This window comes from Tachypleus tridentatus, chromosome 12, assembly GCF_004210375.1.
Source record: "Tachypleus tridentatus isolate NWPU-2018 chromosome 12, ASM421037v1, whole genome shotgun sequence".
Lineage (NCBI taxonomy): Eukaryota > Metazoa > Arthropoda > Merostomata > Xiphosura > Limulidae > Tachypleus > Tachypleus tridentatus.
This window is the reverse complement of record NC_134836.1, coordinates 45,215,844-45,241,542: the sequence shown is the minus strand read 5'-3', so window position 1 is coordinate 45,241,542 and position 25,699 is coordinate 45,215,844. Positions and strand designations below refer to the sequence as shown.

Here is a 25,699-nt window from a genome sequence, read left to right as displayed (position 1 = left end):
TTTTAATGTTTTCTATTACAAAGTTTCTAAATATTCTGAGTCGTAACTGCAAAGGTATAGACTATTACGCAACAAATTGATTCCTTGTGGCAACGTAATAATTTAAATAGATCTTTCACTAAAAATACCCCCTGCCCCAATACAGCAAGACAATAAGCACAAGTAAGATTGTATCCACATGGATTTGACAAAAGCCACTACAATATTAGACTTAATTATACTGTTGTTTTTTCGTATTTTCGCGTAAAGATACCGAAGGGCTATTAAGCTAGCCGTCCATAATTCTGAACAAATAGACTTAAGGGTAAGTCAACGGCACCCATAGTTAACTCTGCCCAAATACAGATGTAATTATAAATGGGTCAAAGTGCAGAGCACTTTTCCTTCGACAACGGGACGCGAACCCACAAAATTCACAATCCAGCACGCCAACCAATGAGCGAATCTCGGCCCAAACTTCAACTGAACTCGTCACTATGACTAAACTAAATTAACCCTGAATCATTAATGTATATGCGACTTAAACTGTGCCACTTATTAAAAGTTGACTTATGGCCACGCCCTTGATTGTAAATTTCCTTCTAAGGCTATTGTTAGCATAGATACGAAAGGCCGAAAAGATAATATAGCGATACTTCCGTTTTTACATGACAGTAAAGCAAGTTACTCATGAATAACGAAACACAATGGTCAAGGAACAAACAAATTGTAATAACAATTAACCTACAACTTCCAGCCAACTGAAACAGTTATGCAGGATCCTTCTTTAAAAAAAAAAAAAAACACTTAAACATTTAAATTAATTTGCTTTGTAAATGTTATGTAAATGACAATATATGACTTGACTATATAGATACAATGGCAGAAAGTTATATCAAAATAACTTATTTTAAAGTATCAGCTTTCAGGAATGTAATGTCATCTACACAACAGAATGATAATTTAAACCGAGAAACGTCTCAAATTATAAATCACAACATTTTTAATGGAGAACCACTGAAACATTTGCTCCACATTACTAAGCACAGACCTTCAAAAAAATGTGAAAAAAAAACTTATTTTAAAAGAAAAATTTGTGGATTTTTGTGCATAGGTGCTAAAATGTTATACTCACGAATTACTTTTACGCAAAACAAAAAATAGATAAAAAAATCAAGCATTTCCCATTAACAAACAAGGCCATGTAGTAACAGCTGTGTTTCATTTGGCTCACTAATGGTGCAGAAAAGTTATTGTTCATTTTATTTATTTCTAAATTAATCATAAATGATTCAGCTACTTAAATGTGTCGTGCTTAATAATTAGGTTTTAATTATATGAAAAGAATTCCAAGTGAGTATTCTTTTATAAACAGGGCCAAGTGACTGCAACTTCATATGATCAACAAATCAGCAGAATAGTTGTTAACCCTTAAAAATTTACTAAGTTTTCTTTTGAAATGACCCAAACAAAGTATTCAGATTTTTTTTTTTTTGTAAAAGGAAAAAGAAAATGCCAACAATATTCATTAACTTGTATGATTAATCAATAGAACTACTTAAAGTTAAATTCAAAACTAAATGGTGGAACATCATAATGTACAAGATAAACTTCACAACTATCATACTACCCATTTAAACCTATAATTTTTTTATGCATTCTGCCAGAATAATTTTCATGATGTCCTAATAATTATAACCATACCTTACAAAACTTCTATTCATAAATAATGGATAACAACATAGTTTGGATCAGTTTTCAGCCAAAGAAATGTAAATGTCGTTAGATGCTGTCGCCATCCAACGAGTTAATTGGAATTTTAAGCCAGGTTTGAGTTAAGATCAATCATGTAAAAAAATCTTAAGTTTAAATGCCAGTCATAAGATGGTGAAGCATTAGGAGTTAACAAAAATTATGTTAACTGAAGTTCCCAAGTTCATTCATTTCAACATTAAAAACCACCAATATGTGAAGTTACTAGCATTTCAGATCTGTTTTCCAAACGTATCTGACAAAGACCCTTCATTCAAAAGCAGAACTGAATGACGAAAAACATGATTCTCTGAAATGCAATTTACATCTATAGTATAATATATTAAAAGTTATGGTCTAAACCTATATGAAAGGGGATCAAAGTTTAAGTCACAACCTTTCATATTGCTACTCTGTTATTTGATGTCAGTTATGAGCAATACATTTTACCATACAGCTAATTTTTCATAGAGGAAAGTAAATATCAGTATAACAGAAGTACTGAAAAAAAAATGAGTTAAAACTTAGCAGCAATTGTTTTCACACGCTCTTTAATTTGTACATCTATGATTCAAAATCAGAAATATGTAAAAAATAGGAGGTCAAGTCTAATTACTTAGAGAAGATTTGAAATGCTATTTTAAATTTAAAATGCATACATTAAGAGGAACTGGGAGGAGGCATATGTAGTTAACGTTATTTTTCAATTTTAAACCAACTGGCTAAAATTTAATACACTTACTTTACCCAAGAACTAAAATAGTGATAAAATTCAAAAATAAGGAACATAAACCAAAGAAAGTACTTATACTAAAGGATTCTTCCTATCCAAAAAATTGTAATCATACAAGAAAATGTTCCAATACTTAAACTATATTGAACTGGTACATTTTTTGATGATATATCAGCCTCAATAAATAGTAAGTGAAACAAAACCAGTATCCGTTTTTTTTTTGCTTAGCAAATATAATTTTCATAACATTAGCAGAAAGTAAGTTAATACAAAATTCTACACATTTTTTGTTGAAAGAAAAGTTTATAGAGGAAATAACCTGTGGATGTGAACTGCTTGCATTTTTATAGTTTCAGGTGCTTTCATAACTATTAAAACCATTCATTCAGAGCTGTGTTTACTGAATAAATATTCATTACATGTACCTTTGTACGCATTATTACTGGGTGTCACAGTATACACGAGCACCACTATATTCACGAGCCTAACAAGTAAGCTAAGTTACCTCAATTAACTTCTAAATGTAATGAAACAATCTTAGACTAACCTGCAATTCCTGGTCCTGTCACAAATACCCAGAAGTCAATAATCTTGTCTTTGCTAAGTTGCTCATAATCCCAAATTTCTTTTACAATGACTTCTCCATTACTTCTCACATCAACCCAACGATTAGGGCTTTCAATTTTGAACATTTCTTGAGGATTCTTCTTTTCAAGCTCAATAATTGTCAACCCTACAGTGTGACCATCTGTTTCCTTATAGTCATAGCTCTGAGTCGGACGAACTGACCTTTTAGAACGTACTAACGTTTCAACTGAATTATCTTCCCAAGACTCCTCAGGTTCAAAACGTAGTTCTTTGCTAGCAACTTCAATAAAAACAGGAATGTCTGGACTGTACCTCTGAGGCTTTTTATTATCATGAGCACGAACAATTAACCGATAAGATTTCTCTTCAGGTATGTTAATAAGTAAAATTTGGCCAGTTTTTGGAATTATAATAAATTTAGGATGACGACTACTTAAATGATAAACAGGTTGATCACCATCAGCATCAACTGCACTGACATTTCCAATGACAGAATATAATTCTGTGTCTAGAGGGATTTTAAAGCTGTAGACTTCTTGAACTGGTTGTGGAGAGTTGTCATTCACATTTTTAACTTTTATTTTGACTAGAGCTTCATCACTGTCAGCGTTGTTAAAATCATTGGCCCGAAGGAGAAGTTCATAGTCAGCTTGAACTTCATAATCTAGAATTCTATTAGTGATAATTGACACAAATGAGCTGTTGACTTCTGACTGCTGTATGGTAAAAGAACCATCTTCGTTTCCTGAGATTATCGAATATGATACTGAATGATTTGGATACTTTGATGCTGTCAAAGTTTTAAGACCTTCAACAACTGTTCCAACTGGTTGGTTCTCAAACACAGAACCATGGTAGCAGTCCTTTGAGAATCTAAGTAGTTTGTTCTTGTGGATGACATGTATTGATATAGGATGATCTTTTGTCTCCTCTGTTGGGAGTTCTTCATGCACCACCAGAGTGATTGGTCTGTTCATAAGATGAGATACATCCTTGGTAATCATAAGTAACCCATCGCTAAGTACTGCAAAATTTTCTGAAAAATCACTTGGCTGTAAGCTGAAGAGGTTGCCCATGCACTGAAACTTTTTGAGGGTATAACCTGGACTTGCATCATGAGGAATAGCTATCCTCTCTATTTCCAAAGATCCAGTGCATTCAAGTAAGACATAAATACTGAACAATAAGAGAATTGGTCCACATTTAAATTGCAGCATTTTGCTGCTTTTGTCTTCTAATAAATTAATACCTCAAATATTCTACTCTGATACAGCATTCAGGTAGATCTGTTTTCTTTTTGAAACTGGGTCTTCCTGTAAAAATAAAATCAATCTTATAGCAAACAGCAGAAAATACAAATGACTTATTTCCATTCTAAATATAAAAATCTTGGGTAAAAAACAAATTTGGTATTATCTAATTTGCTTGAAAACTAATATTAAAAAATCATCTACCATATTGCCACCTTTTAACTTATTCAAACTAAATAGAATAACATCTTGTAGAATACACAGAGCATTTACTAACATATACAGCTGCTTTTAGCATGCATTACCATATAGAGCTGGAAATACAAAATGTTAGTAATTACTTAATTTCATTTTAATTTATTAACTTTACACTTAGTAATTTTGAAACAGGTTTTTAAGCATCTCATTTCTAACAGCTGACCAACTATAAAGCGAGAAATTCACAAATACACAATTTTTATTCTGTTAAGACTTGCTGTAAAAATGAGAGAATAACATTAAAAGAAACTAAGAAAGCACAATCCCTGTAAGTAATGTTTGACTTCTGCAGTAACCAACCTAAATTATACACCTCACCTCAATAATGCAGATAAAAGTGCCAGCTTTGTCTGTTTTTTACCATTTTTTAACATCCAACTTACCACTACAACAAAGGTGGTGGCTTACTTTGTACAACTTAACCTAATTTAATAAGCTGAACCTTTGAGAGCACTCAAAGTTGGTGTTAAGTTTGACCAAAATAAGATGAAAACCTAGATTACATTGTTCTACACTCACAAAGTGGTAACACTACTCTCAGCCATCAGACATTAAAAACTGACAGTTTTGACAACTGTATTAGGTTTACCTTCTTAGTTCCTTAAGTTACCACAGTTAAAAAATTAGTAGTTGAATAAATAGAAGCACGTATAAAATACATTTGGAAAAAATGATTTTATTTAGTTAAACAGTTAAAATGAATAAAATAAATCAAATGACCAAAAATGGCAAAGTATCTTAGTATTACCTTTTTATTCTAAGTACTAGTGAACTAACAAAATAGAGATGTGAAAGCCTCATGTTTTAAGACTAGAACAGTCAGATAACACAGTGATGTATTACATAGCTTTCTTAAAATACATAAGCCCAATTCTCCAATTAAATCTAGTTTCTAATTCTTGTATTGAGAATGACAGTTTAACTTAATGTTTTACAAAGTTTTGAAAACCTACATTAATTATCAGTAAAAAGATGATTTTGAATTTTACTGTTAAATAATTTAACTTCAACCTATGTCATGAAACAAATTCAGTATTAAAACTATATATAAGCATATCTAACAAAGTTATCAATTTGTGTGAAAATCTTATTTAACAATTATTTAAGATTTATCAACATTTTAGAATAATTTTTATTTAACGTTGTAATTTATGGTCAAGTTTAAAGAATGGCCATGGGTTCAAAATAAGCACCTTAATTAAATGTTTACAAATTTTAAAAGAACTGTCACAGTAACAATAACAGTGTGGGTGACACTTGTTTTATGCAGTACTCAAATGTTAAAAACACAGAAATTAAGTTTTCAACTGAGTAACAAAAAGATTGTTATAATTTCTTGATCAAAAGATTACTTGTACAATCATGAAACTTGTATTAATATCATAAGTCTAAACAAAAACAATTTGACAGATTACTTTGATAAATCATTGAACAAGAATTATCACAAGGCAACCTTCTATGATTTATACTTTAAATTTTGAGAGTTTAACCACATTTATCTTCAAGAGAAAGTTGATCACTTCAATGCATAAAGCTTCCAAGATCTCCAGTATTTTTTTATACCTTCATCCAAAAGTCAAAACATCAATTTATTTTGGAGCACAACTGCTTTATCATTTCTGATAAAAAATATCAAAGAAATTATCTTAAAGTATTTAGTTAAAACTATGATAAAACATCTATATTGTCCATTTCTAGACCACAGGCTTTTAGTATGAAAAGAAAAATTTTATGGCCTATTTGTCTTCAAGTACTTACAAATTCTATTTTTAGATCAAGTTTTAGGATAAAAAGACAAAAGTAAAACAGCCAACACCTTCTTTCAGCATTGAGTCACATGTATTTGATGTCAGTAAATATATAACAAGACAATGATAAATGTGATGTCCATACCTATAAAACAAAAACATTCTAGTGACAAAAAATATTTAAGTATTGAGGAATCAATAATTTATCCTAACTTGTTGAAAAGTAGAAAGATTAACATAGGACTTTACCAATACTTACCTAACATTAACAAAATGTAACAAATGTAAGTATAACAGTAGTATTTGAAAACACAGCAATCTGTATTATTGCTTTTCAGAATTTGTAATATATATTACTAGAATATAAATATGAAACAAATTAACTACAGCAAGCCATAACTTGAAAATGAAACCAAAAAAACTTGTTCTTCCAAGTTTGAGATAATCTTTTCATTCAGGGATTTATCACTGTAAGAGGAAAAAGCACAAAATCTGTAAACCTGTTTCCCAGTTAAAAAATAAAGGAAAATTAAAAAGCCATATTTCAAAGTTATTTCACTTTCAACACTTTTCCAATCAATGAGGGTCATACTATAGTTTAGACTTCACCAATTTTATAACTACTCTGAAAATGATTTGAAATTGGTTGCAACTTATCTGAAGACTCGCTGCTTTAAAAAAAACAAAAAACAGCACATTTATTTCAACAACTTAGAGGTTTAACATACTGGTGTTAGTGTTACTGCATTGTTAAGAATCCAATTAAGACATCTAATTTCTTAATGCTTGTTTGAAATTTAACGAGTTTGTTTTAAAAGAGACGTAATTGGCACTGCAGGCAACAAATTGTTTAATATCAAGGCTAGAAAAATTAATTGAATGAAAGATAGACTTGACCAGAGAAGAAAAGGAATGCTAACAGTAATAATCGCTGTTAGAATTTTAAGACTTACAAATCCTATACTTTTTTTTCAGCATGGTGCGATAAATGTAATAAGTAGGAAGAAGTATATTGTCTTGACACCATTATCGGCAACCATAACTTAAAAAGTCTTTTAAATTTCATTGTTACATTCAACTTACGTTTTAAACATTAAACGCCAACGCAAAACGACAACGGACAAGCAAGTCAAACGACGTTACTACAGAGTGCTGCCAGTACTACAGCAGTTTCAGTTACCAAAGCTGAACTTACAATTATTTCATATCGTATTAAATTGTAAATTTACCTACCAGTCAAATAGAAATATGACCTTCACAGCATTCTTCTGATTACCGTTGCCAATAGAGAAAACTTTACAAATTTTCTTAGCTTACCCCCAAACCTTTGCACAAACTCCAAGCAACCTCCCAAGATATGAACCCGGCTAATACTGCGATTCTATCTCCTCCTGAAATTCCGGTGCCAGGAAGTTGTTTAGTTGAATTACTTCCACATATCTTAACAAAACATATTAAGCCTATAATTGCATAACGTTATTCTAGTTCTTTACTGCTGAGAAAAAAATAGATTCCACTGTAACTGATTTTTTTTAATGGAACTTGAACACTTGAGGGAGGCCAAATAATGTAATGAACAGCCAGTACAGCTAGTAGCCAACTGCGTTACTCATCCTAGGCGTGACCAGTGACGTCATCAAAGACCGGAGGTAACTGAACTGCATTGTTTAAATTATATTTTAGATAGCTGCATAAAAATTTTAGACCTGTTGTTATAGAAATTTTCATTGTGATAAAATACAATGAATTATACAGATTATATTAAGATGATGTATGATCATTTTAAGATATGACAAACAATGTACTATCGCCACCACGCATACTTTGCAATGCTAGTTTATCAAAGGGAAACTTTTCACTATTGAATAAATTATAATTCCAATTATGTCAGGATTGAAAATTATTATTTGAAGAAAACGCTATTTTTCAAGTACATTTTGATTATATTCATTTGAAGATCAATTAAATATTTCATTACTTTTGTCAAAAAATTAAGTTGCATGAATGCGACTTCTGAGTACGATCTTTGTTAGAAGTGATGATGGAGTTTTAATATTTGTATGTAGAATAATTAATTACAAATACAGTCTTAATGCAGCACACGAAAAAAAATCAAATTCACGCCTCAAAATACCATCATCGATAATGAAATGTGCACCGTTACAATAGTTCAAACGAACATTTTGTGTTTTAGCATAATTTATACTTTTTTCGTTGTATTTAATTTATTTACTTTTAATTTCCAAGGTGGTTCTTTTTATTCGTAATATGTGTGTTACCGCTAAAGCATGTTCATGTGTGACTTACGGGAAATCGAAATTGTTAAACTACTCTTGGGTTCGACCAACATAATAACTCGCACATATTGTTCGTTCGTATACAACTTGAAGCACTGAATATAAGAAAAAACACATTCTTACTTATACAACAATAAAGAAGAAAAAGCTCCGAATATAATTTTGGGTTTATTTTTGTTGCTGCGATCTGTAAGTTGGAAAATATATAATATTATGAATGACAGCAGCTACTGGAAGGAATGAGGTTTAATTTCGGGTTGTTTAGAGCCACTATTGTGGGGAAAGTTGCACAATGCTGTCCTATAAAACGCCATCTCTTGAACAGAATTAACATTTTTGAAGAAAATTTTGCAAATTATTGAAGGTACGACAAAAACTTCTACTGTAGGTATCGATTAGTTAAATGAACCTTACTTTAAATGGAAATATTTGTTTATTTGTTGGTCCCGTTTATTTGGAAAAAAATACTATTGATACAAAGATTGTTGCCAGAAAATATATTAAAAATTGTTACTGAAAACACAGTCAAACAATATAAAATAGGTGTATAAACCGTATGTTGAACCAATTTCCTCATGTATATCAAGTAAAGATTTTGTTTAGTATTGGATAGTATTTCTTATATCCAATCAAACTGGCTAGGCTGATGAGAACTGGCACATTTTGAAACTGATAAACTTTACTGCGTATCAAATGAGTTTCCTAACTAATAATGATTTAAAATGTATTGGATCTATATATACCAAAGGTTATTCTAGCCGGAAAAATGTACAGTTTCTATCATTCTTTTGGGATGAAATGTTATAAAAGTGATCATCCAGGAAAAAAAATCTTCAACCAAAAATCCATCTAGTTCTAGTTTAGATTCACGAGTTTCTGAGTATAATACTCCTTAACATTGACTTACAACATGTACGTCGGTTTAACAGGTGTAGGGAATAAAGAAAAAAACAGAAATTTACGATGTATTTACAGTTTAAGAACTGGAATAATGTTTCATAACTAACACAGTCTTTACCGAAATGTTTGCATACTGTTCTATATTGATATTATCGTATACAAGCATGGAGTACTTTTGAGTATACAGATGTCGATGATCATACAAACATGTGCAAGTTCTTATTCTAACTTGTATAAGTTGTTTTGAACATTTGTTCGTTAAAGCACACATACACACCCGTTTTGTGTTTTCTCTTTTGGTATAATCTTTTTCGAAACACTCTAACACTTTTTAAAACAGTTTCTTTGTACTTAGTGTAGAGTGATGCCTCGTCACGTGCCAGAAGTTATAGGGCATCAAATTGTTCGACTGCTTAGAAATGGTATGAAGCAAACAGACATTGGCAGATAATAGGGGAATCCCAGTGTACTGTATCCAGAATCCTGAAACGTCGTCGGACAACAGGAAGCGTTGTTCCAGGAAAGTCTACTGGCATATGCCGAAAACTTACCACCCAAGATGATTGTGTTTTGATCAGGTTAACATGTCAAGGTCAAAAGAAATCTTGCAACATCTTACAACAGGAATGGTATAAACACATTATTTCCAAGGTATCTAGAAGAACAATGAATAGGAGACTAGCCAAACAATACTATTTTACAAGAAGGGTTGTTTGCAAACCAATATCAACCAGAATTCACCGCCGTCACTGTATTACTTGGGAAAAAAACAACAAGTTATAGTCAAGATACCAGCAACATGTCGTATTCTCATATGAGAGCTGTTTCTTGCTTGTTAAAGCTGATTGCAGGATTCATGTTTGAAGTTTGCTTAGAGATCATATGAGGAAAAATCGTCTTTTCCACAGAGAACACATATGAGGTGGTGCAGTGCATATGTTTGAGCAGCTATTTATTATATCTTTATATCCTCCAGATCAAAGTCAACTGCGCCTTCTAAAAGCTTCACATGGAGATGAAATTTCTGCCATATGCTAGAGCAAGGTTTGGCACTAACATTGTCTTCTAGGATGACAATACAACTGCCCCCAATATGCGTCTTATATAGGATTATCTCGACCAGGAGATCATCAACAGATTGCCATGACCAGCATCGTCTACAGATTGTAATCCAATTGAGAACTGCTGGGCAGAACTGAGCCGGAAAATTGCTAACCATGAACCTAAACTAGCTACCATAGCTGCGTTGCAACGTCTTTTGGTGACAAGTTTCGATTGCCATGTCGTCATGAGGAGATAATTAGCGTACAAGGAGGACCAACCAAATACTGAATGTTTAATATTAACTGATATATGGTTACAGAGGTTGTTTATATTTTGTCATTATATATATTTGGTGATATTTTGTTGTGAGAGGTGAAATGTTGAATTACACGTCTTTCTATAACTGTGCGATAAAAATGTTTGCTGTTCTAATAAATCGTTCATGATGAACATAGAACCTGTCTTGTTTTACAATGAGGTGTCTAACATGATCTTACTCCAGTTATTTAGTTAGATTACGTCTTCAAATTTCTCTCCATAGAGGTGAATCAATCTGTATTTTGAGTCAGGGTTAAATTAGTTAGAATTGGTGTATTCTTTTCTGACTGAACTTCAACGTTAGATTGATTTCGTAACTAGCCAACGCTGTCAGAGTACAAAGATTGTGAGGTGAAGCTGTTCTTTGGACAAAGAAAGTAAGTTGATGTTCTAAACCTAAGTACACTTTCTTTATCTATTTCTTTCCTTTCTCAGTTTCAGTGAAGACTTGTCTTTGTGTTCAGCACTGCGATATTTTGACTTGAGAGTACGGGGTTTACTGAGCTGAACATAAGTAAGGAAGAAAGGATGATCCGTTGAAGTCTCTGGACACGAAGTACTTAATTTTCTTTTTATCTCGTTTTTGTGTAAATAAAAATATTCTGGTTATTTGTTTAAGGCACATCTAATCTACATATTTACACATAAAAAGGAATACTCAGATAAAGCATACTAAGAAATACTGTAATGTTTCCCGAGCAAACTCAGGCCGGGCATGGCCAAGTGGGTTATGGCGTTCGACTCGTAATCTGAGGATGGCGGGTTCGAATATGTTCTCTCTTTCAGTCGTGGGGAAAGACCCGGCGTGGCCAAGCGTGTTAAGGCGTTCGACTCGTAATCCGAGGGTCGCGGGTTCGAATTCCGGTCGCACCAAACAGGCTCGCCCTTTCAGCCGTGGGGGCGTTATAATGTGACGGTCAATTCCACTATTTGTTGGTAAAAGAGTAGCCCAAGAGTTGGCGGTGGGTGGTGATGACTAGCTGCCTTCCCTCTAGTCTTACGCTGCTAAATTAGGGACGGCTAGCCCAGATAGACCTCGTGTAGCTTTGCGCGAAATTCCAATAAAACAAATAAACCCGAGAAAACTCTGGGTTATTGTGCAAACTTTGATATTTGTAGGAAAGATGGTTTTAACCGAAAATACCACAAGTATATAGAATGTAAAATAAATAAATGATTTGATATTTAATTTTATTTCATTTCCTAGTAGTTTGTAAATATCAAAATAAACTCCTCTCTAACAATAATTTGTTTGTTTGTTTGTTTAAAGTTAAGCACAAAGCTACACAATGAGCTATGTGCGCTCTGCCCACCACAGGTAACGAAACCCGATACTAGCGTTGTAAGTCCGTTGTAAGACATACCACTGTGTCACTATGGGGCTTTTATATGAGAACTGAGATAAGAAGGGTCAGATTTTGGTTGGGAGGGGACACATTTTGTTTTGTTTGTGTGTTTTGAACTTTACACAACGCTACACGACAACTATCTGCGCTAGCCGTCACTAATTTAGCAGTGTAAGACCAGAGGGAAGGCAGCCAGTCATCACCACCTACCGCCAACTCTTGGGCTACTCTTTTACAAACGAATAGTAGGATTGACCGTCAAATAATAACTCCTCTATGGCTGAAAAAACGAGCATGTTTTGAGTGATGAGAATTCGAACCCGCGACCCTAAAATTGCGAGTCTAGTGCCTTAGCTATCTGGCCATGCTGGGCCGACACATTTTGTAGGAGGTGGCTCATAACTGAACTTCGCAGATAAATCAGACACAATTCAGTACTATTTGGTAACTATAGTCTGAACGAAGATAAAACCGCTAATCAAATATTTGTGAAAGAACGAAAACATGTCAATAAAAATTTGTAAATTTGAAAAACAAGATGATTGCACGTTTCATTAATTATTTGTTCACGACGAATATTTCGTTAGTAAAGTATCTGATGTGCAAGCAAAACCATGGTCGTGAATAAATTATGTATTTGTGAAGAGTACAATTTTCTTGTTTTTTCTCAATTTTGTTATAATGGAGTTTCACCAAGTTCCGAAGGTTTCAGTTGTAAACTAAAAACAAAAAAATCAAACTGGTAGGTTGGTGAAAAATGATTAAATATGGTTTTGTCATAGAGACACAGTTACAAGCATATTTTTCAATGAAACATCTGGTCTTTGATTAGTAATAGCTTCCATTTGTTCTGGGACAGCAGTAATAAGTTTAAGGATTTACAGCCCCCCAGCGGCTCAGCGGTATGTCTGTGGAGTTACGCTAAAAACCGGGTTTCGATACTCGTAGTGGGCAGAGCACAGATAGGCCATTGTGTAGCTTTGTGCTTAATTCAAAACAACAACAAACAACAACGGATTTACAATATTAAAATTAGGAGTTCGATTCCTTCCAGCATACAGTAGATAGCCTGATGTGGTTTTTCTATAATAAAACACAACACACAAAATATTTGCATAGAGTTGTTAGGGTTGAGTTCATATTCTTTCATAGTTTGCCTGTTTTGTTTTAGTTTTTCCTTTTGCATATTTTCTAAATTTGAACATGTTGCTTGAGTTTTGCTAATTGTTAATTTTGACCCAAATGCTGTGATAAACATGTTTTCTCTAATTGTTCATCTATTATAGTGAATCTTATATCAGGTTTTATTTTGTTAAAACAACCATTCTCTACATTTCTTAAAATACACTACAACTGTGAAATTCTTAAAAATATTTTATTTTGCGTGCATCATGTTATGCTATAAAGGCTTTACGGCATATTAACGTTCTGTCTATGGACTTACTTAATTAAATGTAACCTCTTTATTTAGTTGGTTAGGGGATTTAATTTGCAAATTGAAGGTCGCGGGTTCGAAACCCCGTCTTATCAAACATACTCACCCTTTCAGTCGGTGGAACGTTATAATGTGACAGTCAATTCCATTATTTGTTGGTAAAAGAGTAGCCCAAGAGTTGATGATGGGTGGTAATGACTAGTTGCCTTCGCTTTAGTCTTTCACTGCTAAATTTGGGACAGCTGGCGCAGATAGCCCTCGTGTAGCTTTGGGCGAAATTCAAACACAAACAAACTTTATAGATTTTTGTGTGTATTATATCATAGTAATTTTGTTATTCATTATGTCTTGGAAGAATTATCGACAGTGTTAGTTCATCTCTCACAAGAAACATTAACTCGTCTAAGGTTGTTGTTCCATGAAAATAATTATACTGATAATTAATATTTTATTTAATTCTTATATGTTATTCTTTAAACCTTCAAAAATCACGTAGTTACAAGTTAATGTGGGTTCCGAAAATATTCAGTATTAGGTGCGCATGACCTGAATGGACATTTAGTATAATTTCAGAAACTGTTCGGGTTCGAATCTCCGTCACACCAAACATGCTCTCCCTTTCAGCCATGGGGGCGTTATAATGTGACAGTCATTCCCACTATTCGTTGGTAAAAGAGTAGCCCAAAAGTTGGCGTTGGATGGTGATGACTAGCTGCCTTCCCTCTAGTCTTACATTGCTAAATTAGGGACGGCTAGCGCAGGTAGCCCTCGTGTAGTTTTGCGTGAAATTAAAAACGAAACAACATAAATTGTTTTTCTCATCTCCATGTGACTGTGTGTATCACTTTCTGTTGCTAGGTTGTTTTTTGTTTTGTTTTATCTAAATTGTTTGGTCTCACTGGACAATGTACTGATCGTTCTCAAGGGGATTTCGATGAACATTCTTAAAGTTCCCCTTGCTGGAATAGGTTGAAATTTTGAACAAGTATAATACATAATAAATACTGGCAAGTCTCTTTTAACTGTTTCCCAAATTATGTCACTTATGTTGGGGATATGAAGTAAAACTTTAACTTTTTTATTTGTAATGACATCTCCCTCTGTCCTCCCTCCAGTGACTCAGTTGAATGTCTGGAGATTTACAACGCTAAGTATAACTTACCTTATCTAAACTAGATAATGTAAGTTACGTGAACCTTCAACATATTATAATGTGCAGTAAAATAGCTTTTTGCTTTTATTTTTAAAACTGTTTTATATAAACCATCATTTGTAATAACTATTAGTAATAACCGTTATCATACACTGTATTGTTTTATTTGTTTGTAGGCAGGCACATTTATTTATATGCTTGCTTGCAAACAAATAAAAACTATAACTTTTAATGTCCGTACTCACATGACACGGCCTGTTCCATATATTTCTTTATAATAAAGCTGATCTGTTGCAAGTCACATTACATTATAGTACTTTTAGTTTTTAATTATGCATCAGTGTTACGTATGTTGGTATTTTAAATTTCCTTTCTGATTAATTTCTCAGAGATATTCACCAAAAAATTCATCATCAAATTTGTTTACAGCAACGTACACCCTTAAGGTACCAATTAACGTGTTCATTATACCGTCTTATTCTCACAGTAAATGTGTCATGTTAATCTGTTTATGGAATCCCATTACTTCATTTAGCTTCATTGTGTCGTTCGTGTTATTAAAGTATCAAATAAAAATGTAAATATATTTTACAGATAATTAAATTTACTTATCCTTCATTTATTTACTATTAATAATATATTTTCCTTGGAATTTGTTTGTTTGTTTTGAATTTTGCGCTAACCTACACAAGGGCTCTCTGTGCTAGCTGTCCCTAATTTAGCAGTGTAAGACTAGAGCTAGTCGTCATCACTAATTGCTAGCTCTTGGGCTACTATTTTACCGACGAATAGAGGGATTTGCCGTCACATTATAACGTCTCCACGGCTGAAAGGGCGAGCATGTTTGGTGTGACGGGGATTCGAACTCGCTCAACTCAGATTACGAGTAGTCGAGTGCCTTAACCACCTGGCCATGCCTGGCCGCTTGGCATTTTACAAGTCCTTTATTACCATTGTCAATTCTTATGCATTTATGTCTGCCAATTATAAAAACCTCTCCAGTTATCTTTGTTGAGCTATTCTTAATACTTGTAAAATGTTCCCCCCCCGCTTATACAGCAATAAGTCTATGAATTTACTATGCTAAAATCAGGGTTTCGATTCCCTTCGGTGGGCTCAGCAGATAGCCTCATGTGACTTTGCTATAAGAAAATGCACACAAACACAAACAACTTGTAAAATGTTAGCGTGTACTTCATTACAATGTTAGGATACAATTATTCGACAAAGTAATTATGTCGTCATCATTGTGGGATTGAAAGGAGACGGTTATTTGTGTGATATTACATTACAGTAAAAACAGATAGTAACTCTTAACGCATTTTTCTTTACTGGTCCTATATTGGATAATAGTAAGAAGAAAATAACAACAATTTGAGTGTGTACCTTGTGCGTCCCATCAGTATCGAAGATCATCAGTTTGGTTGGACAAACCACATACGATGTTCTAGCGAAAACGCTATTTTTATCAGTCATTTACAAGATATAATATTTATTTAAACTTTTTGTTGTTGTGTGTTCAATCAACTAAAAATCATTCTACACCCTGAGACATATTGTATCACGGCTGATGTAAAAGTGTTATGTTTCGCTAGCTACTCAAGGTATTCTATGTTACATCCAACAAAATAGTCACATTATAAAGAAAAACAATACCATTTATTTTATCAAGGTTACGTAACCTAGGTATCGTTTTGCTTTCTCTGTTTGTAATGAGTGTCTTTCTGAAGAAATAAAAGTATTTCTTGAATCATGATTACAACTTTGAAGTGAATCAGAAACAAAACCGTTTGTTGAAGTTATGGATAAGTTCTTAGATCTGGTTTCGTCATTAAAATTGCGAAGAATATTAAAATTAAAGCCTTTCACAGTTAGAGACTTTGCGCATTGGAATCCAACCGGCTTGAGAAGCCCAGACATTGAGAGACACCGTGCCTTTTTGGGAGTGGCACGTAACAAATAAGGCATTCTTTAAATGTTGCTCCCATAAGATAACTATGCACTTTTGTTTTACCTCCGTCAGCGAAGGTGGACGGAGGTTACGTTTTCACTCTAATGTTTGTTTGTTTGTATTTATTAGCAAAATGTTTCAAAAATGGCTGAATAGGTTTGAAAGAAAATTGGCGTATATTTAGAATATGACCCAACTTAGAAATACTTAGTTTTTAAAGTTTCAAGGTGAAGAAAATCCAAAAATTCTCCATCTATTAGCATGGGAACTGATTTTTCACATTTTTGTATTTTTCAAGAGCCGAATATAATTAACATTTTATGAATATAATCAGCATTAAGTACCCCTCTAGTTGGAAATTTGTGTTAGGCTACTAAATAATGTTTTACGCTGTGAAAGTAAATGATAAAAGTAATTGCAAACTTACAAAATTTTAAGTGATTAAAAACTTAATTTTATTATAGTCACCGTGTTATAGGCCTCAGAAGTTACAATTGTGATAAACGCTTATTAATCGGAAAGGGCCCGGCATGGCCTAGCGCGTTAAGGCGTGCACTTCGTAATCTGAGGGTCGCGGGTTCGCGCTCGAGTCGCGCCAAACATGCTCGCCCTCCCAGCCGTGGGGGGCGTTATAATGTAACGATCAATCCCATTATTCGTTGGTAAAAGAGTAGCCCAAGAGTTGGCGGTGGGTGGTGATGACTAGCTGCCTTCCCTCTAGTCTTACACTACTAAATTAGGGACGGCTAGCACAGATAGCCCTCGAGTAGCTTTGTGCGAAATTCCAAAACAAACAAACAAGCAAACAAACAATTAATTGGAAAACTACATAATTGGACCAGGAACGTTTATAGATTTTAAATACTACAAACCGTTTAATTTCAGTGAATTAACTTCGGACGTTAGTATTTCTATGAGGACATTAAATATCTCCGTCGGAAAGAGTCAGCTTATAAGCGGTCATAGGCCAACCGAACCAGCTAGCTTAAGCAAAGTGTGACAACATCAACTCGGAATTAATTCGCTCGTCGTGGATCCGCATAGTCGATAAAATATTCATTTCTAGACTGGATATACGACTCGATATTGTCTGTAAGTTTGTAAAACTGTTTTATATGAATCATAATTTTAATAACTATTAGTAATAACCGTTATTATAACTTGTATGTAAATCACCCTTTATAACAACTATTATTAATAACCGTTATTATAAATTGTATTGTTTATATATTAGAATATATTTGTGTTAAGAAAGAAAATTGTGTGTATCAGTCTTGTTGGCAAATATCATAAACTGGATATATATTAGCATTTTATTAACTCCTAAATTAAAATTCAACTTTCCACTTATTTGAAATAGTAATATGTGATGTACGTAACATAATAAATCGGAGACTCGTCCGAATTAAATTATAATACATAACGTTATAATGGGTAATGTAAGAATGGAAAACACAAATTTATTGGCAATCAGTAACACTTTATTGGTAAAGTGACGTCATACAGACTTCTCAAAACAGTTTATAAATACCTTTGAATAACAAGAGAAGAACAGCTAGCAACTATACAGCCTTCAATACATTAAGTAACAGTGGTTAAAGAACACATCGTCAAAAATTAAATGACAGTAATAATAATAATAAATGAGATAATAAGATAATATGAATTAATAAATGTACAATATTATTCGTTCAGTTTTTTTATTGTTTAAATTTGTTGTTTTATTTCAGTAGCATCAGCTTATAGAAATTATCTGTCAATCAGTTCTTTTTTTAATTTTTAAATATCTTCTCCTGTTGAGAAAATGCACTCTACGTGCAGCTGCACTCGATGGAATAGGTATACAGGGGTAAAAGAGTGAGTTAAGAGTTGGTAATGGGAACGTGCTTGATTCAGAATCTTTTGAAGTAGATGGTTCTTTGCTCAGAAGCTGTTACTTGATCGTTGATACTTGTGTATTTCAGAATGGCTGGTTTGGGTATTAACACGTTTACTAATAAGACAGAGAACGACGTTTCGACCTTTCTAGGTCATTTTTAGGTTAATTTCCGGTTGATTCTTATGTAGCGATTTTGCTTGTTGTTTAAGGTACATGAAGAAAATGCTTTCTGATTCAATCCAATACACAGTGACGCCCAACTAGGATCTATAAAAAAAAACAATACAAAACAGACACAATAAACTTTCACTGCAGATGCTATGCTGAAATTTATTTCGAGTCTAATTCTGTTATTATATGTTTTAAATTTCAGAAACAACAGTAATATTTATTTCCTCTGTTTCCCTCTTGATACAATATTAAAAATCCTTGAATTTATGGGAACGTTTGTGGCTAATGTGTTTCTTTGCATTAAAAAACTTATTTCTTAATGCCACTGTAAGTACTCTTTTGAGCACACACAATTTATATTGAAACAAAACACTCTGGAATTAGGATTCACTTGCAATTTCTCTTCCAACAAAATCAAAATAATTTTTTATGTAAGGACAAGAATGTCTGCTTCCACGACTAGACTCACTGTTAAAATTCATGACTGCGTAGTCATTGTGCTTGACTCGCAGTCTGAGGGGGCGCAGGTTCGAATCCCCGTCGCACGGAACATGCTTGCCTTTTCAGCCGTGTGGACGTTATAATGTGACGGTCAATCCCACTTTTCATTGGTAAAAGAGTACCCCAAGATTTGTCGGTGAGTGGTGATGACTAGCTGCTTTCCCTCTAGTCTTACACTACTAAATTAGGGACGGCTAGCGAAGATAGACCTCGTGTAGCTTTGCGTGAAATTCAAAATAAACAAACTAATTATAATTTGTGGTGTTGCGTCACAAATAGCCGGCAATCCAGCGCTGCGGGTCGATTTAGCAGAATAACATGTCAGAGAGCATAGACGAAAACAATACATATACACTGCAACATTATATGTAAAAATACTTAATAATTGTATATATATAAAAACTATATAATTATACATAATAAAATATACCAATGATTATAATTTATATTTTCTATTAAAATGTAGCGAGTAGTGAATGAAAAATGAAACGACCCTACTGGAATTTTTAAATGTTGTTCATATATACGTAGTGGCAATAGGGCCCGGCATGGCCAAGTGTGTTAAGGCGTTTGACTCGTAATCCGAGTGGCGTGGGTTCGAATCCACGTCGCATCAAACATGCTCGCCCTTTCAGCCGTGGGGGCGTTATAATTGTACACTTAATCCCATTATTCGTTGGTAAAAGATTAGCCCAAGAGTTGGCGGTGGGTGGTGATGATTAGCTGCCTTCCCTCCAGTCTTACACTGCTAAATTAGGAACGGCTAGCGCAGATAGCTTTCGAGTAGCTTTGCGCGAAATTCAAAACAAACAAACAAACGTAGTGGCACTACGCAGTGCGCTTTATATGCGGTGGCAGTATGTACAGGTCTTTTTTACTTGTACGTAAGTCTTTTACATATATTTTAAGTAATACAGTTTGTAGGCCTATGAAATTTATAGCCTATATGTAATCTGGCTTAGAATGAACGTGCGGAACATCTAAATTAGAAAGGACCAGTCACAGTGCCACTGCTTTACTTAAAATTAATATAATTGTAACAACACTTGACTAACAAGTAGTATTGATGAAGCATAACATTATTCAATGAGAAAAATATTCAAAAGAATCTTTATTAACAACTTTATTACGTAAATTATTAGCGTAAAGCCTCACCTCCTACTGGGCTATTATTAAAGTTTTAATACGAAAAGGGCTAAGGGAATTATAGAGCAAAATATACAATATCTAAAACTATAAATATTTATAACACATTTATAGATGTCTATACTTTTATGCTTTTACGGATTAAACAACGTAAACTCTTAATAATCTATATACAAATAGTCTTAAAGCTCTATATAAATAGTATTTTAAAGGCTTTCACAGCTGCTTAAACCAATTATGAATAAAGGTCCGTTTCTCCAGAAACTCTATGGCAGACGAGACTTATTTAGTTAAGAATTTCTATTTTTGAATACACCAGGGTTGAATCTCTTAATGACAGTACTATAACTAATACTGAGTCCCATTGTTTAGTTTTGATAACCGATATTTGGGGTACTGAAAAACGTATGTATGTAATGATCATGACTAATGGCGAAAATTAATGATAAATTTGATCCCAACATTGGTCCTGATAATTATTCGGGTTTCTATAACACAGAGAATTTATTGGAGTTTAGTGAAAGTGCTGAAGAGGACGCGCATATTTTAAAACAGTTTTGGAAAAGTGTACGTTTATATCCACCGTTAGAATCGAAGTTCAAAATTTTAAATAGGTTTAACATTAACTGTAAGGCATATTCAAGGCCTAAAATCAGTTAATCCTAAAACAAACGTAGTTAAAGCAAGGTCTAACGCGTGCAAAAAGAGTGGATGTGTTTACAGTATTAACAATCCCACAGTAAAATCAAGGAACAACAGTTTTATTATGGAGCGTAAAATTAATACTAGTAAGTATAAAAATAAAAAGTATAATATAAGCTTATATCTTGAAAAATATGTATAAGCAAATTTTCAAATGCTTGCCAAACTATCGAAGAATTAGAAGTAAATAGGCCTAATACTTGTGATAAAAGCAACACGTTTACACATATTTGTAGTCGAAATTGTGTTTATCATGAATACAGTTTTTAGATGTTCATGTTAAAATATATTAAAATTTAAAAAAATCGATACTTTAGCAAATAATTTAATTAGTCTGAGCCAAAGTAAGGTAAAAGGTAAAATGTTTCAAATTACTATAGCTAGTAAGGCTACGAATCTGTCCATCCTTATTTATTTTTATAAAGTTTAAACGTAATTTTTATTATACTTGTTTGTTTCCTTTTTATTAGTAATATTTTTAGCGCCACCAATACCAAGTGTGATGTGCGTTTACACCAGATTCGATTTTACTATTAGGATTTCATCCAACACACTCAAATTTAATTATATGCTGAAAGTAGCGCGTTGTCCGTTATACATGTACTAGTTACCATTTTCGGTACGAGAAATAAACCATTGGGACACCAGATTGAAGAGTTCTGTGAAACAATTAGAGCGGTAAGATTCGTCATTTTATTCTGTATGTTTGAAAAATTCATTTATTTATTTATTCAGATGAAAATTCGTAGGAATAGTGAAGTTTTGGTTCACTCCATAAACTCGTATATAGCAATTTAGGAGGCTTTACAAGTACAATAAACTTTAGTTTTACTTATTCAATACTGTGAAATAACTGTTATTAATATTCAGACATTGTATTATTTTTGTTTGTTTTATTTTAAATTTCGCGGCCGTCCTTAATTAAGCAGTGTAAGACTAGAGAGAAGGCAGCTGGTCATCACCTCCAACCGCTAACTCTTGGGCTATTCTTTTACCAACGAATAGTGGGATTGAGCGTCACATTATAAAGCCCCAACGGCTGAAAGGGCGAGCATGTATGGTGTGGCGGGGATCAGACATTGTAAAGGTAATTTTAAACGGGCGATTTTATGGCCGCTATTTTATTTCATCACGATTCCTACCCTATGTAGGGTTATTTTTATTTACGATTCCTCTATCCTAGATATTTATGGCACAACTAACTTAGTGTGTGACAGCAAATTTAGAGTAAATTCAACAGGCTCAAAAACAAGGATTTTTTTCTTCTCACGCACACGAATGAGTCTAAGCACCTGGAAAAAGTTTGTATGAAATAGGAGAAACACAAACGTTTCGAAAAAAATGTGGTGTAACATATTATTAGTGTTACATAGGCTGAGGAAGAAATTTCAGTCGTAAGAGGGTTTCGCTTGTCTGTTTTATAAAAGTAAGGAAAGGGTAAAGTAGATATTCTTTATTTAACAACAAAAAAAAAAAAGATTGTAGATTTTGTAAAGGTAATAAAAAATACATTTCGGATGGTGAATCGTACAGTTTTGTTGACGCTGTAACTTTTGGTTTAGAGCATACTTACTTTCTTTGAACTGTTTTTATTAGACCAAGTGATCCATCCATACTAGTAATAAGTTTGAATATCAAACTTCAACAAAACTTCTTCATTGTTAATATATATATATATATATATACATTTGAAAATTTTTCTTGGGTTAAGATGATAAAGACTAAATATTATGTACTGTCGTGGATGGAAGTAACTTTTTTGATACTTCCATAAGTAGTTTTTAATATGTGTTTTACTTGAGGCATATTGGGGTGAACTTTTCAAAATATTGTTTGCGTCCTTTGACGTTTAATTAACATCATTCTGAACAAGATATAGTCATTTTCAACTTGCCTTAATCCAGTTGTTAGACAAATTGGGCACAGAAGAGACTTTGTCTACAAGTCTGTTCTACTGTCTCGTGCTGTCGCTCTGAGTCTATCTAAATCGTGTATGCATAGAACTTGGTCCCAAATAATTGCTCTGAACGACAGGAACAGGTAGGAAGACTTGCCTTTCCTTATATTGTAATTGAGACTAACCCATTACACGTGCGGCTTGGAAGTATGAATGGAAAAAATAGGGTTTTTGTGTTAAGGTAAAATCGTTTGACCAGACAGGTTTCAATCGTTCTTTGTCTGGCGCAAACGTCTTGCAACAGCATCTTTCCCCTTATTTATGAGGCAGTAAACTATTAAAATAGCCCAGTTGAGAACTTGTATTGTAACAAATGTTTGTTGTAAATGTCTAAGCCGTAAATTTAAATACACATCCTTGTGTAATATTTTTATAAATATTGTGTTTTATTCAACAATTCTATCTATAATCGCTTTATTTTAGTGGTCGAGTTTAACTTATTTGTTCTACAAAACCTGTAGATGTTGTTCTTGCATTTTCAAGGTATCTATTGGTTTCACTTTCATCTAGGAATACTACAACAAAAGTATCCTTACACTAGTTAGTAGTCTATACGATCACCTAGCTCTAATTATCATTTAGTAACTTTTTAAAGATAACTAGATACTAATTAACAGGTAACTTGATCCTGCATTTCAACTGCTAATCGTAGAAGGACTTCTACTGTATTGATAGTGGTCAAAATTCGACTTTGGGTCTTCTTGATGGAAGTCTGGTATGTTATCCCCATCATGTTTATTTGTACTTATCTACATAATGGGCTACCTGTGTTGCGCCACCATGGGTATCGGAATCCTAGTTTTAGCGTTGTAAGTCTACAGATATACCACTGAGCCACTGGAGGGAATCTCCATTAGAATTTGAATGTTTCCAAGAGGGATTGGTATTGAGGTTTGCCGACTTGTATGCTACGTTGACTGTTGTCATGTTGTGGCTCATACAGAGTTATTTTAGCATAATTCTAATTTTATCGTATTGTTTTAGTTTATAGCTTGATGGGTTGTTGCAGGTAGGTCCTTGCAGAAGGTGTGTTTTCTTATAGCAAAGCCACATCGGGCTATCTGCTGAGACCACCGACGGAAATCGAACACCTGATTTTAACGTTGTAAATCCGTAGACTTATTGCTATACCAGCGGGGGACCTTATTACAGAGACTTGTATATCTATTATACTTATAAAGTTTAACAGTCATTGTCTATTCATTTCTTCAATATATTGTAACTCACATTCATAGAAAATGCTGCAAATAGTGTTTTTCCTCCAGTAGTACAGCGGTATGCCTGCAGAATTATACTGCCAAAAATCTGGTTTTGATACCCGTAGTGGGCAGAGCATAGGCAGCCCTTTGTGTCACTTTGTTAATAACAGTAAGAACAACAACCTCTTGGGTCTCTAGATGATTGCGCTGCGTTGTAGTTTTTGAATACCTTTTTGAATTGTATATTGTCCTGTAAGTTAGAAGAGAGACCTCTGATTTAATGAAATATGACAATATATTTGTAGTTTTATCCTGTTTATTCTTGGTGTTTATATCCTTCATTCTTTATCAAGATTCACCGGCATCAGTTATTAAGAATGATAATGGTGCATTTATCTTTTATTTTAGTTCTTTTATATCTCTATATCATCATGGGAACTAGGTAGTCTCTGATTCCTGTCTTTACACTGTTGGGATGGTTTGATTTATAGACGAGTTATTTATCACCATTTGTGATTTTCTGTAAACTTCTGTAATCTTGGTGACTCTCATTTCAGGGGATATTTGTCTGCTGAAGTTTGTGCAATGACACTCGAAGGCTGTCTGCATTAGCTGTCCCTAATTTAGAAGTGATGGACAACTAGTCAGTATCACCCACTGCCAACGCTAGGTGTGTTCTAATCGAAATGTGGAATTGGTCATTGCATTATAGCCCCTACATGGCTAATAGGACCCGTATTTTCGATGATGGGATTCGAAACGGCAATCCACAGGTTGCAAATTGAGTGTCCTAATTACCAGGCCATGTTACGCCTCTCACATAAACGAACGGAAGTTTGTTATTTCTGTTTATTTCAGTTGTGAACTGTCACTTGCTGTTGTCTGTTCGCGCAGTTCACGAATTCTTAAATTTCATCTGTAGTGTGTGACTACATTACGAATGTATCGCCATTATACATGAGCCATAACTTTAGTCTATGAAAAGTTTATTGAATTTTAGCGATAGGAGTAAGCACATAATTAGGCCTTCTTGTTGGTAGCAGAATAAAAATAGTTAAGTTGTAAATTACTCAACATATCTAGAACACACGAAATATACAAGTAAAACGTTTAGTCGTACGCAAATTTCAATAACAGTTTTTACTGTATAAAACCAACAGAGTACGTGATATTTTAATTCATAAAATCTGTTTTCAAGCGTTGTAAATCAAAGCAAAATGCAACTATAGAACATATAGTTAATGTAAAGTAAACTCTGATTTTCTAAGCAAATGTTCTTATTGTTACAAAATCTTAGTCAGTGAATTTTCTTATTAACGAAATTCGCTGACTGACAGTTTGTAACAATAAGAATATTTGGAATGTGAAATTAATATTGCTTGAATTTGATAA

The 25,699-nt window shown here is 33.4% G+C and overlaps 1 protein-coding gene across 4 annotated transcripts in view; it reads right to left on the bottom strand.

The window, feature by feature from the left end:
* Positions 1-7,702, bottom strand: part of CadN (neural cadherin) — a 154,153-nt gene extending 146,451 nt beyond the window's left edge. For all 4 annotated transcript variants that reach the window (XM_076469121.1, XM_076469119.1, XM_076469120.1 and 1 more), the window contains exons 1-2: positions 7,542-7,702; positions 3,012-4,365 (exon numbers count right to left, since the gene is read on the bottom strand). In XM_076469121.1, the coding sequence (XP_076325236.1) occupies positions 3,012-4,269 (1,258 nt within the window). In that variant the 5' untranslated portion in view covers positions 4,270-4,365; positions 7,542-7,702. The remainder of the gene's footprint in view (positions 1-3,011; positions 4,366-7,541) is intronic.
* Positions 7,703-25,699: the final 17,997 nt, after the last annotated feature.